The 14,128-nt window shown below is 42.2% G+C and overlaps 1 protein-coding gene across 3 annotated transcripts in view; it reads left to right on the top strand.

The window, feature by feature from the left end:
- The window catches only part of COPRS (coordinator of PRMT5 and differentiation stimulator), a 40,698-nt gene extending 34,550 nt beyond the window's left edge, over positions 1-6,148 (top strand). For 2 of the 3 annotated variants that reach the window (XM_040081803.2, XM_058422933.1), the window contains exon 4: positions 4,311-4,789. In XM_040081803.2, coding sequence (XP_039937737.1) covers positions 4,311-4,501 — 191 coding nt within the window. In that variant the 3' untranslated portion in view covers positions 4,502-4,789. Of the gene's footprint in view, positions 1-4,310; positions 4,790-5,294 lie in introns of those variants that run through there. The other variant, XM_040081805.2, reaches the window with a different exon arrangement.
- The last annotated feature ends 7,980 nt before the right edge of the window (positions 6,149-14,128 follow it).

Raw genomic sequence — 14,128 nt, 5'->3', positions numbered from 1 at the left:
TCTACTGAAACAAACAAATTCGTAAAGTGCTTTGTTTTAGCAAATTTATTTTAATTTTATTTTTATTTTTGCCTAGAAAAACAGTTATCTATATATTAAAGCATGTAAATTCTAAGCAAAATGTTGACAACTTTTGAGAATTTAGTGAAGGAAACACTTTTTCTAGTGTTCATCAAGTATTGTAGAAAAGTTTGGTGTTTTTTCTATTTTCTGATGTAGGCTGTAGAAGCCAGCTGTCACAAGTACCTCAGAGGAGGGGACAGACTCAGCAGGAAAGTGGCAGGGGTAGTGAGGGTATGTCCAAATAAAGCCAGAAAAAGCTTTTTCCACAAATGACTGGATTGCACCCAAAGTGGGTGATTGGTGCAATCTCCATCCTAGTGTGGCCTGACTGGAAAATGGCAGGTTACAAAAACCAAACCCCTGAAAATTTACTCCTCTCATGCCTTCCTATGCTCTTTCCCTTCCTGCATGGTCTCTGCATTATTTTCTATGATGGTTTCTATTCTGTTTGCAGCTAAATGTAACCTGCAGAGTAGTGTTGTATATCAAGCTCTCCTTTACTTTTTATTACTAATTTAATTGCCTCATTAGGTTGATTTAAAGAGAAACTGAATGGGTATGAAATGCTAGTCTTCCTACTTTATTTATTTACCTTTTTTAATAGTAATGCCACTGCATTAAACCTGTGTGAAGTCCTACAGCATCAGTGGGAAGGTTAGCACAAACCCACCAAGCTGAACAAGCACATAGAGTGCTGGATTCATACGTGGGAAGTGTCCATGTGTAAGGAATTAATGAGTCTACAGGAAGTTTTGCTCTTCACATGACCGGTGAGGAGAACCCTTAAATCCCAGAGGTCTGTCAGGAGACAGAGGGGACGCTTCAAATCGACCCTGAGGGCAGGAGAGCATCTCTGACAGATCCATCCCTCAGCAGAGCAGGGCAGGTGTGTGGTGCCAGCTGTTTGTCTCTGCTCTGTTTCCCTGGGGAGCCGTGGGGCAGTGCCAGGCTGGCAGGACATCACCTCCCCCAGTGCTCCAGCCTCTGCTGCAGAACTGCACCGGCTGCATCTCGACAGCAAGCCTGGAGGACAGTCCTGGTTCTCCCTGGCAGGGCAGAGGGCTTCAAAGTATTCCAGAATGAACCAGCTGCAGGCTGTCAAATGCTTTTCTTGATCTGTGTGATAAGGACAGTGGTGATTTATCTTCAGTTTGGTTACGTCTCTTACGATAAATCTGGTGAACAACTATGATCTTTCCCCTTCAAGCTTTTCCTTTGCTCTGTTGGGGTGAAAGTTCCCAAGTTCCAAGACGACCAAGGGGCTTCTAAAAGACAACTGCTTGTTGTGTCTTTTAGTGCCTGGCCTCAGGCACTTTGGCTTGTATTTTCTTCTGTCAGGCCATTTTCTTTTGGTGGTGGAGGCTTTTCCTAGGTACTTCCTTGTGCAAAAGGTTAAACCATGTCCCTCATTATAGCATTTGAACAGCTCATATTTAAGTTACAGGTCTTCTTACTCTCTTAACTTCCCTCTCTTTTACGACTATTTTGCTTGAAACAACAGTGAACTATTCATTGCAGCACAAATGCTGGACCAAAATCGTTGCTGATATAAAACAGTGTTTGGGTATTTCAAAATAGTGAAGTTCTCTATCATTTGATCTTGCCTGTCTGTGTAGATAGCACAGACTTTTTAAAAAGTGAGTTGGGCAGTAAACTCCAGGAGAGGCTGCTGAGTTGCTAAGATCCCACATGAAGTTGGCAGTATGGCAAAGAATAAACCAATGCATATGTTTGTCCTCTCCCGCCCACTGTGATGCTTACAAGGTGATTATTGAACTCTGCAGTTTCTTCAGCTAAGGAAAGTCTCAAAGACCTTTCTAGGCAGAGAAATGCCTCACAGAGCTGCAGCAGAGATTGTTTTCCCCATTTTTATGCAGACGCAAGAAATGAAGGGCCTGATCTCTCCTTCCTGACTTTGGGTTTTAATCCTGAGGTCGGGTGGCTGATCAGGAGTGAGGCCAAAAGCACGCAGGGACTCAGTGACACAGTGCAGAGGAGCAGTGCGTCCTCACTGTGCATTTCTCATTGGCCTTGCTGCAAATCTGCAGCGAAGCAGCAGTGTAGGAGGGAGGTTCCCTGTAAGCTCAGCCTTTCAGTCCTGGCAAGCCCTTCCTGGAGAAGCTCTCCAGAGCAGAACAGGGAACTGGAAAAACAGGGTTGCCAACTACCAGAACCTGTATTCTGAAAACTTTCCTGTGGAGTGTTTGCACATCTCTGCATCCTTTCTGGTTGAGTTGCGGGCTGTTCAGGTGCTTTGTCTGCGTTGTGTCTCATTCTGCCAAAGCCAATCTCTGTGTTGTTTCCCTGAAAGCTTTGCAGAATACAGTCTACAAGTCTGCATTACCTGCTTTTCTTGTTTGCTGTTTTTTGTCCCTCCCCCTTCTTCCATCCATGTTAAGCCATTCACAAAGTATTATTCATTAGGAACTTGAGCATCTCCATCCTGAGGAAAACCAAACCAAAACAAAAAACCACCACACTTCTAGTGAGCCAGAACTTACTCATCCTATCCTGTTTTTCTGCCTTCTAAGAAAAATGTCTATGGTCTAATCATAATTCCCCAGTGACCCATAAGCTGGGTCTAGCTGTGGTAATCAGAGCCTTATCCTGGGGCTGCCTGTCAGAGGGGGTTGTTAGCGCAATTGATGCAGCAGACATCTGTCTCAGCTGAACTCTGCCTGTACCTTGTGAAGAAAAGAGCATTCATTTGTATACATAACTTGGGAACAGGAGAGAACCCACAATTCCACTGCCATCCTCTTTAATGAGCTATCATGATATTTCATTAAAGTAACATGCACACTTTGAACTGTCACATCACTGCACAAGGCACTGCTTCTGGAGCAGGAGGAAAAATTGCTTCAATGCTGCTGCAGTTCATTGGGCTGTGCCTGAGGGACATGTGGGGATAAATTAGTGAGGGACGGAAAAAATATATTTTACTTGTATAATTAGGACCTTTTAAATTTTAAATATATAAAAACCTGTCCCCTCATCTTCAGAGAGATATTTTTGTGTTGCTTTTGAAAACAGCTTGCACTTCTAACTCTTCCACAAAGAATATGCTTCTGGCACTACAGAATTTCCAACAAATATCGAGCTCTTGAGTCAAACACCCAGTGGCCATCATGAGGTTGAAAGGCACACAAACAAACTATTGTTAAAATCTGCTGATGCTGCTGGCGTTGCCAAGGGGGCATCTTCTTGTTTTTTGCTCATGTGATTTAAAGTAATGAGAAAATTCAGAACGAGACAAATTAGGAGGCAGATCTTGTGAAAGGACCAGCCTTCCCCACTGCCGCCGAGCAGTGTTCAAAGTGTACACAAAGGGGCCTGTTGGTGGATGGGCCAGTGTGTTCTAAACACTTGGTATCAGTAGGAAGGGAATATAAGGATGATATTAGTGGAGCTGAGAGGGGGAGAGGAAAAAAGATAATTTTGAAAAAATCTGAGCCCCACAGCTATACTTATGATTTAAAGTCCCAATTGTATACGCCTATATTACTTTTTCTCAGTAAATTATCACTACACTCAGCTTGTTCATATGACAGTGAATTGGAAAGTGCATCATCCTATGAAGCCACGTAAATTTTTCCTCCTCTAAATATATTACACTGTTTAGATGAGTCTACAGTTTTGTGAACAGCGTGTGTATCAATATAAAATGAATCACGTTCGCACATTCTTCTCAGGCCTTTATTTAACACCTCCTTTGCTCAGCTTTTGAAATATAATATATCTTTGCCTATTCTTGGTGGAAGTCTGGTATGTAAAGAGTTCTTTGTTCCATATCAATAAAATACTTCAAATATCTGTCTGAAGCCTATATCATAAACTCTAGTGTTGGAAGCATCAGATTTCCATATTTGAAGACCATTAAACTCTTCTCTGTAATAAAAACAGACGGGTGAAGAAACTCTGGAAGAAGCAAGTCATGCTTGTTGTCTTCTTTGCCAGGGCATCTGGGCAGAGCAACACCAAGAACTTCCAGCATATGTTTACAGCTTTGGGAAGTGGGGTTTAGCTGTGTTTTTCCTTGTGAGGGGGGAGGAAGAAGGGCATGGACATGATGAGGAATTTTCCATGTCACTCACAACAGGTCAGGAGCTGGGCAGTGTTTAATCTTTGTACCTGGGCATTAAAATGGACATTCATCCCAGGGGCTGGGCTGTCCTGTGTGCACTGCCTGTGGAGATGCATTAACCTCCTTAGGGAGCAGTTTTCTTAAATTTTTTTTTTTTTTTCAGGGACTTTATTGTGTTTGCTTCAAAGCCAGAGCTGCTTACGTCCTGCTGAGGTGTTCTGTGTACTTGAAAATATATTGAATCTGAAGTTGCGTGCATGGCTCACATACTTTTTTGACTCCTTTTCCTTGTTTTTGTTTTCAGTGTTGTATTTTTCCAGCCTGTCTGATTTTAGTCCCTTGCTCCAATCATAAAATGCATGGTGTACATTTTGGGCAGAGCAACCTGATTATTTCGAGCTCCAGTCTGGTTTCCTTTTTTTGTCCTTTTAAACCATGTTACTGGAGACTGGTAGCCATGGTAACTCCCTTATCTGTGTTGAGGAATAAATACTAAAAATTGCTTTTTTTACTATTTATATATAAAAAAAATGTAGAAGCAAATGAAATCTGCAGTATATGACTCACTTAGTATTTTCAAGTCTCCACCACTTCTCTTAAATGTGGAACCAAATAATCTGAGGAAATCAAAACAAACTTAAATAACAAATTAATAGACACATTTTGCCCCTTTTCAAGCGGTTTCACTGCAATATACACAGGAGGAGTTCAGCTGCATTCAGCCCCTGTTAGTTTATGTACCCCAAAGAGATGAGAGTGACTCTCCAGAGAGCCTTAGCTGGGACTGGACCCGAGTGGCAGAGAACTCCAAAAAGAGGCAGATCTGAGTAAAGGTTTAGACTGAACACTGCTGTTTTTTCATTTCTTTTTAATCAGAGTTTGTTCTAAAAAAGGCCTGTGTTTCCCATACCTCTGGATCAACTCTTTGTTTTAGAATAATCTGAGAAATGCACCTGCTCTCAGTTAAAGTGAGCCTTTCCAAGATGGAATTGCTGCAGGTGTAAAATCATTAATTACTGCACCTTGATATGTTGAAACTAGCGCACAATTCAGTGATTCCTTCTAAAGCAAATCAATGTTTTAATTTCAATTCCCACCTAGAATAACCTGCAAATTGCTTCAGAAATGTTTTCTTCGTGTTAATTAGGGGACACATGTCTGCAAATGTCTCTAATTGTAACTGCCTGGCTTCCACTGACTTATGTTGAAGACGACATTACATCAATTCCACATACTCTGAAGACCACTGGGATCAGATACTGGGAAAGTGATTCAAACTGTCTCAAGGAATAGCTCATCCAAGATCTTCATTTGCTTTCCAGTAGCTGGGCTCCAGCTGTTGCTAAACTCATCTGTGTTTTGTAAATGATATTTCTAGTATGTCTGTTTAGGCAAATTCATTCCTTCTTTCTCCACCTACCTCACTGGGGTGGCAGAGGTTTTGTTGGTAGAAACCTGCTGATATAATTGCTGGCAAAAGACACACACAAGTCTTTGACCACGTTTGTCTGTGCCTCACAGTTTAGTGAGTGTGCTCTTTCCATTCATCAATAGAACGAGAAAACTGGGAAGCGGAGGTTTTCATTGATGACATCTGAATGGCTGGAGTTGGAAATGCTGTATTTAAATTCAAATAATCTGCTGCTTCATTTTACACATGTGATTTTGTTTCTGTTTTTGGATTGGATGAGGGTAACTCTACGATTTCAGTGAAAATGCTTTTGTATGTGAATTCTTTGCGTATATGCCAACATATGATTAATATGCTCTTGTTTACAACATTCCTACTTAAAACATTATTTGCTAGAACTGTCGCATATTGCAGATACAAAAAGAACCCTGTGGACTCAGTAGGAAGAAAATTATTTTTAAGTGTTTCTATTCATGGAAATATTTGTTTTAGACTAGCTCTATTTCAGACTTCTATTTTCTGTCCATGATAATGTGTGCATTTATTTTCCAGCAGAGCTCCTCCTCCACATGCTGTTCCATTGCTCACTGTCTCTCCTTCCATGTCTCTGATTCACTAATAAACTATTTTTGATTCTTCGCCCCTGCCTGAATTTCAACTCTTGCTGAGTTGTTGCAGCTTTGCCCTCTCCCTGCAGCATGTGTTACTGAGCACTGATTCTGGCTTGATTATTTTATTTTTCCTTTTAAATAGTTCACATTGTTCTGAATGGCAGAGTGGCTCTGAAGCTCGCTCTGTGACCATCCCTGTTCTGGCAGGCACTGCTCCAAATTAGGGACTCTGGCATCCAAATGGGACAATTTCTAGGCGTGATGTTGAAGGTTAAATTAGGAGCATCTGTTACTCCAGAAATGGGCTGCCCATATATAGTCTGGACTGATTGGCCAAAGGGGATTTAAGAACTTGTGGAATTGCCTGGCAATTGAAAGGAAAGGCAGGCAGCAGCGTTCATGTATGTGCACAAACACACATACCTTTGCAAATATATGAATTTAACCAGTCAGGTATTTTACTTTTTTTTTTGCCTATCATCTATAAAGGGAGAAGAGAGCCATGGAAATATAACTATTGGTTTTTGTAGCAGTTTAATAATTATCTGCTGTTTCAAAGACATTTCTGTATTGACAGCATTAAGGACTTTAGAGCAACATGGATTTGATTCTCAGAACAGTGTTGGGAGACCTGTCTTCCAGGCTGGGCTGTCTCAGACCCTACATTTTGGCAGCAGAGCTCAGGAGTACAACTCAAGCACTGTCCCAGAACCCAGGCCCTTGCTGTCCACTTTGCTCAGTCTGTACACGACTTTGGCCTTTGAAAACTTCCTCCTTGGCTTGAGGTGCTGCTGTTTTATTTGAACTCCTTCCTTTGGGAAAAGAAGAGGTTGCGTTTCTTTGCAGGGATTTCTGATATGAATGAGAGCTCAGATGAGATGCAGAAAGCTCAGCGCTGCTCACATCAGTTCCAAATGTGATAGAAACTGTGCAAAGAGAGGAAAATTTGCTGCCACTCTAGAAGTTTCCTTGGCAGTTCTGGAAAAATGTTTCCTCTTCCTGAGCAGTGCCTCAAGTCCATTCTCCCAGGGCAGAAGTGCAAAGATGGAAATTCTTGCTTAAATCTCTCACATTTCTTGTGAGTACCTTGTCCCTGATATGTGCTATTTCATGCCCTTATGTGGAATCTGCTTGTCACCGATGCTGACGGATGCAGGATAAAGTGCACTTTCCTTTGGCTGTGCCAAGTGGATATGCAGCAGCGTGCTCAGCTAGAGAAGCCAACAGCAAATTCTGTGCAGAGCCAGGATTGTTGGAGAGAGCTTTTCTTTTTCAGAATTACCAATTTAAAGGGCAAAGCTGCCTTAATGTGCTGGTAGGGTTGTGGTAGTGGACAGCAATTTGGTGTGAGGTGGATGTGCTAAGCCCACTCCTCCTGTCCACCTGGGATTTTCAAATCTGGGGTGATTGTTTAAATCATCTCTATTGTAAATTGAACTAGGAATTTTTAGTTTGGGAGCTTGGTATCTCTGCACTCGGGTCTGACATCAGGGCCCACAGGTTTTTGCTGCAGCCACTAATCCTTGCTACTGACTTTACATAGCAAATATGTTACAAGATCTGAGGTCAGTGGATGGGAATGAAGAGCCAGAAAAGGTTTGTCACGTCTCAGTACTTGCCATAACAAGCCAAGTGGCCAGAGCCATATTTGAGCTCACCGTTACAGATCATGTACCTCAGCATTCAGTGTGCTGTGAAAGTTACTCGTGCTGAAGTTCACGGTATAATATTTCCAGGGAGTAGATAGACATGGGAATTAGGCCAGTAGATGCTGCCTTTCCATTTCTAGATCTAAATAATTAGTAGGTGTTCATTTACTTCTGCAGTCGTCTTGTACTGGATGCAAACACAGGCACAGACAGCAGATCAACACAGCAGGGCTATTTCTTCCCTTTAAACAATAATTCTCCTGTTTACAGCCTGAAGATTGCAGATAGAAGGATTCATCCAGTGTGAATTTCCAGGCCATATTTAACCTTTATCTTATTTTGAAGTGCTATGGGAAAAATAATCCATGTTTCCGTGAGCTGGTTTTCATGTATGCAGTTGCAAATGCTGTGTGCCAAGAATGTCATAACTAGGTCACTCTTGAAATGTTGTCTCGTGTTTGGGTTTTTGATTTTTCTTTTCTTCAGTGAGGCTGCAGAAAATAAGGGCTGGGCAAGAGGTAGCAACACAATAGTTGATCTATATATCCTCTCTCCAGCTAGTCCTCATTTTCAGTAATGCCTAGATAATAGCAGATCTCAAAGTGGACAACCTAACAAGAACCTTCCAGCTGTGAACCAGACAATTTTAACAAGTAGGTAATTGGACTGGGAAGTAGTAAGAAAGGCCAGATTCTAAATCCTCATTAATCATTGATAGTGGCTACATGAGAATTCGTCAGATGCTTTTTGCAGCTGCTAATGATTCTACGTGCTTATGCAAAATTGCTACAGTTTTTGTTAGAGATATCTGAGGTATCTGCCTTTATGCTTCCTTGGTTGCAGGCTCTGACTGTATTTAGAAACATGCCTGCTCCTTTACTTAGTCTTTCTAATTGTACAGAACATCTGTGTGCTTCCATGGGCTGACAATTCCAGTGATTTAATGGATGGAGGAACAGTGGTTCTGACAGATGAGGACGGCAAACCCGTTGCAGGGTATTCCTGTCCTAATATTGTTGGGGAAACTAAAGCACATCCAGGCCCTCTTTACAGCCATCACCTCATTCTAAACACTTCTCTGCCAAGGGTTGAGGCTAAAAGGCTCTGAAGGATGTGTGCTAGGAGTTTTAAATGCAATAACTGAGCCTTATTGGCATGCAGCTGAGATGAGGGACTGAGGGAGATCGGTGCTGGTGCAGCAGTGAAGGTCTGTAGGGTTACATCATGTTCTGAAAAGACCCCGGTTTTATTCCAACATGTGAGATTCCAGGAGCTGAGTCAGAAGTGTGTCAGGTGGCCTTGTCATGGCAGGGTCAGTCAGAGCCAGAGGTGAGGCATTGTGATCATCACCAAAGGATGCTCTGCAACGGCATCTTCAGAGTTCACATCCACAGTCATGACCTGCCGTTTTCAGGCAGAACAGGTGGTCCTGTGGCTCTCTGACTGAGCAGAACAACCTTGAAATTCTGCAAAGAATGAAAAGACTGTATGTCAGGGACTTGGTCACTGCTCTTGGCTATTCCTCTGGAGAAAAAACGTATTTCTGAAACGGATTTCAGCTTGTTCCATTCCAGCCCAAATCAATCACATTTAATTATCTGCCCAGGGCAGAGGGTATTGGTCATACTTTGATAAATTCAACGAACATGCAAATTATATCATCTTTTGTCATCAGTACCGTCTGTTCCTGGCATTCATGCTATGAGGCTAGACTGTAGATATGTTGATTAGCAGATACGCTGATCAGTCATGAAAATTCATTTCCAAAATGAATTTGGATTTGGAATGAGCATGGGTTTTTTTCCACCTCAGGCAAAGGGAGCCTGAATTCTTGATTACACATAATTATTAATACTCATATTTAGGCCATTTTATATGCCCCCAAGGTGGTGTAAACTGGTAGGAGTTTAAATATGAGGTTAGATCTGAATGGTTTAAGCATTTCACTTGTTGGGTGCTTGCTTGGAGGAGGAGGAGGCAGAATGGGAGTTGTGTTTCTTTCTAATTGTCTCTATGATTAGCTGATTGAGATGTCCTCTGCTGTTTTATTTTCACTTTGGAGGTCTGGATTTATCTTAATCAATAACAGCCCAATTGGTGCCCTGAAGTTTTTTCTAGAAAGTGCAATTTTGAGCCGTTTTTGTTAAGGAACATATTTTGATGGATGCCTGCTCTCCCCATTTTGAACTGAATGGGAACCCTGTTATTTCCCAAAAGACAGATTATGGCCTGTGCTTGAAATCCCAATATGAGGCTGCCTTGTGTTTCAGCTCATGTTGCTGGGAATATCCCCATTCCACTTTAATTTCAGTATGTTGTGGGGAGGCACCTTTCCATTCTCCAGTGGTACTGTCATATGAAAGGTAAAGGGGTCCTTTTGCGATGGGCTTTCAAAAGTCCTTGCAACACCAGTCACTTGGCATTCAAAGGAAATTTTTGCAATGTTTAGAAATGCCAGATGTAGCTTGTGTCAGACAAAATTGTTGCCTGGTGTTTTCATAACAAAATGGGCTGCCCAGAGTTTGGTGTCTGCCACTGAAATACCTTGAGACTCCTCAGAGGTCAGTGTTCTATCAAGTCTCAGTTTTTCCATGTAAACCCAGACAGGCCCTGGCTTCCCTGAGCTAAAGCCAGGCTTATACTCTGACTTTTTCTCCACTTGTGAAATTTACCAAGAACAGTGTTTTAAATTGCATCTTGAAAAAAACCCAAATGAAAGTTCCCAAGTGGGTTTTTTTTTTTTATTACCTTGTCCAAATTTGCAGGATTTTATGTACTATGTGAGTGATCTGTTTCCTAACACATGTCTAGGAACCTCTCTTTCCAGGAAATCCTGTTGGAGATTTCTTCAATCCATTTCCAGCTGTCAGTCCCTCTGAGGAGTGAAGGGGCTGGACTTTCCCTGCAATCTGTTAAGTGCACTTTTTACAGAGTCCAGTGTTTAAGGACGTGTTGGCAACCTGGAAACATGCTGAGGTCCCAGACTTGACAGCAAGCCCACTACAGGTGGACCCAGCTGCTGTCTTTGTGTTTTAGCCTGGGTTACACTGCCCCATGATCAGTCTGGTCAGTCACTGCCTGTTTGTGCACCTGATTCTCAAAGCGTTCCAGCTCCAGCCCTGCAGCTCCTGGGGAGCAGTGGAACCTGTTTGGGCTCCGTAGAGGCAGGAGGATCTGTGTGGTACATACTGGTGATAAGGACCTATTCTCCAATATTCTGTATTATTCTTTCCTTTTTTAAACAGATTAGTGTTCATTTGATCTTTCTTTGGGTGTGTGTTGTCCTCTTATAATTGCAGGTTTTTGAGTATTCATACCCCTTTGCTTAGCTCCTAAGTTTTGCTAATAAGTTCCTGATGTGTGCCAAGATAAGAAAGATGATTAATGAAATTGTTACACTCCCAGATTCTTGTTCTAACTCGCTGTCTTTAAGTGGTTTCAAAAATGGATTTGTCTGCACTGTTACCTGCAGCACACCCCAGCTGTGACCGCAGAAGCAGAAAAGTGGGAACGTGCTTTGCTGCCCTCAGAGTCTGTCGTGTAAGAAACCCTCAGGAAAGGTAACCAGTGAACAGGCAAGTGCTTGGTTCAGTCAGGAGTTCCACTGAATCCCACTGGGGGCTGACACAGGGACCGGGAGCTCACTTTCACATTTGGCAAAAGGCATTTGGCCCACAGGCATTCCTTCTCTGCCAGGCTGCAATTATCCCACATGCCATAAAACAGGACTGGCAAAGGTGGTGAAAGAATCCCAGCTCCACAGAGTGCTTCCAGGGGAGCGACCAGATCTCATAATCTCGGTTATACCGCTTGTTTTCCTAAGCACTTTTACTCTTCCTCCCAGACTAAAATACAGCAGTTAAGTTCATTAAAAACACTTTAAGTTATAAACAGTCACCATTTTTCATTTCCTATGCAAACAGCACTGATCTGATAAGTGTGTTTCCTTTCCCAGAGCTGTGAATATTTCTTTGTAGAAGAAAGTTTGCTCTGATAAAAGCTTATTTAGTAAAGTCCGAGCGTGTGATTCTCTTCTCTCTGACGAGTATTTTGCTTCTCACTGATGTTTTCTTTTCTAAAGACCTGCCCTGTACAGGGAGTTTTAGATGTGGAAAGAAAAGCTCTCTTCACAATGCCTTATGGAGACATTTGTTATAATACCAACTATGTGCCTTGAAAAGCAATCAATAGTACTGGTGCTATTTGGTCAGATAATATATACGAAGAAACACATCCAGTTTACTTCAAGTAGCTTTGTTGAAAAAGGTATGTCAATGTAAAGCAGACTTATCTTTATCTGGAAATTTGCATGGGATTTTAATGGAGTTTTAATTTGCATGGATTGCAATGGGGTTTTAAAATACTGCCTGCATTAGAGATGGTTCTGATTTCTTCTTGGGATCCTTATTTGGGATCTGAAACAGAGAGCGATGGTAGAGCTGGGAATCATCAGTTTGACTCCTGCCTTTCCTTTCTGAGCTGGTTTTTGCATTATTTCAAACTTGTGTGGATCCTTCCTTGAGAAAAGCAAAATACTCAGCAAAGAGAACACACAGCAGTCGGGAATGGTTGTGCCCAACTGCTGACAGCCCTGGGAGTTTGTCCATGTATGTGGCTGTAACATGGAATAACCTGTGTCCACCTGCCCACCCAGCCTTGCAGCTTTACCTGCCTGGAGGCAGGTGCTGGCCCTTTTCCTTGCTTTGTCCCTTGGTTGATGCTTTGAGAAGAGCCCAAATGCATTGGAAGAACAAATCCTAATGTCTCAGTGTAAAGCTTGACATATTCCAGCTCATACAAACTTTTATTCTGTACTGTTCAGTGACCCCACTTGTTATCTGCTTTGTAACAGACCTGGAGAAGAGTCCAGGCACTCACACTGAAGGAGATTTATGGTTCATCCAGTCTGTAGCTCCCAAATGTGTAAAGATTCATTTGCCAGCAAGGATGTGCTGTGCTGCTGCTTTAACCAGGGCTGATCTGGGGCCAAACACGCCCTTAGAAACACCTGGTATATGAATGGTAAAAAAAAAAAAAAAAAAAAATTACTTTCTTAAAACAAGAGCAGAACTAACCTTGTCTGGAACAGAAAACATGCCCTGTAGAGCTAAATGCTACTTTTATTTTTAACTCCGGAATGTTTGGAGTGTCTGTTTGAAAATGAAATAACCTCATCATGGTTTATGGGCACATTTTACACACATGCATCATCCCTCTACAAACAAATCAGTTGTTATGATAAGGAGGGAATTTAACAGCTACAGCCAAGACATCTTTCAAGAAATAGCTCTGAAGAGAAGTACAACCTCTTGACAGTGATCTGAAGTGTGGAAAACCTCTGTTCAGCTCCCTTCCATTCCACAGGTTTCTTCTGTGACTTTTGGCGAGTTAATTAATGTCCTGATGCCTCCCTTTAATATCTGTAAAATTGCTGTGGAAGTACTTTCCACCCTGCAGCACTATCATGGGGATCAGTGCACCTAGAGTGTATTGCAAGGTAAAGGGGGGCTCAGATGCTGTGGAACTGGGGTCAGGCAAGTGCTGAGGACCACAGGAGGAGCTCCCTGGGTGCATGATGAGATGTGGCTGGTTTGTCCTGCGAGACAGCAGCAGTGGGGGCTCACTCCCATCTGCACAGTGAGCTGAACCTCTGTTTCTAGGACGTGTTATCTCTCAACCACTGAGTCTGCACATTAAGTCTACATGGAACTGGGCATCCTCTTGCCTAATTGCAAAACTCTGCTTGAAAATCAATCAAGACAGCAGGCTCCTAAATCATCCTGCTGATCTTCTTGCAACATCCTTTTTTTTCTGTTTCATGTGGAAACTCACTGACGTGCTAAGAATTAATGCCAGTGATCTGTGAACCATTTACTTATGTCAAGATTATCCATGTCTGTAAAAACTAGCCTGCAATTCATTAGCTGGGTCAAGTATATTTAATGATGCTTCATATCACTGATGACATCACATCCTAGCTTAATTACATGTGCTTTTCTTAATTTTGAATTTATTTTTTTTTTCCTAGCTAATATTGCTCTGTTCAAAATATGCTGTTGCTAGCTCACAATATTATTGGCCAGATTCCCCTGAAAAACCTCCCACGCAGGCAGGGAGAACAAAAGGAGAAAGCTGTGTTATGAAAAAGGTGCAGGGTGGCTGTTCAGGGCCCTTTCATACAGCTCATGTTTATGTTAAAGTACTCTGGGCAGAGAGAGATTCTGCTGAAACCTCTAAATCCAGGCTTTCACAGGTGTTCAGGTCCTTACCTTCCCTTGAGGATTTAACCACACACTGTTGATGGTCTCCT

Source organism: Hirundo rustica, chromosome 18 (genome assembly GCF_015227805.2).
Source record: "Hirundo rustica isolate bHirRus1 chromosome 18, bHirRus1.pri.v3, whole genome shotgun sequence".
NCBI classification, from domain to species: Eukaryota; Metazoa; Chordata; class Aves; order Passeriformes; family Hirundinidae; genus Hirundo; species Hirundo rustica.
This window is presented reverse-complemented; position numbering and strand designations above follow the sequence as displayed.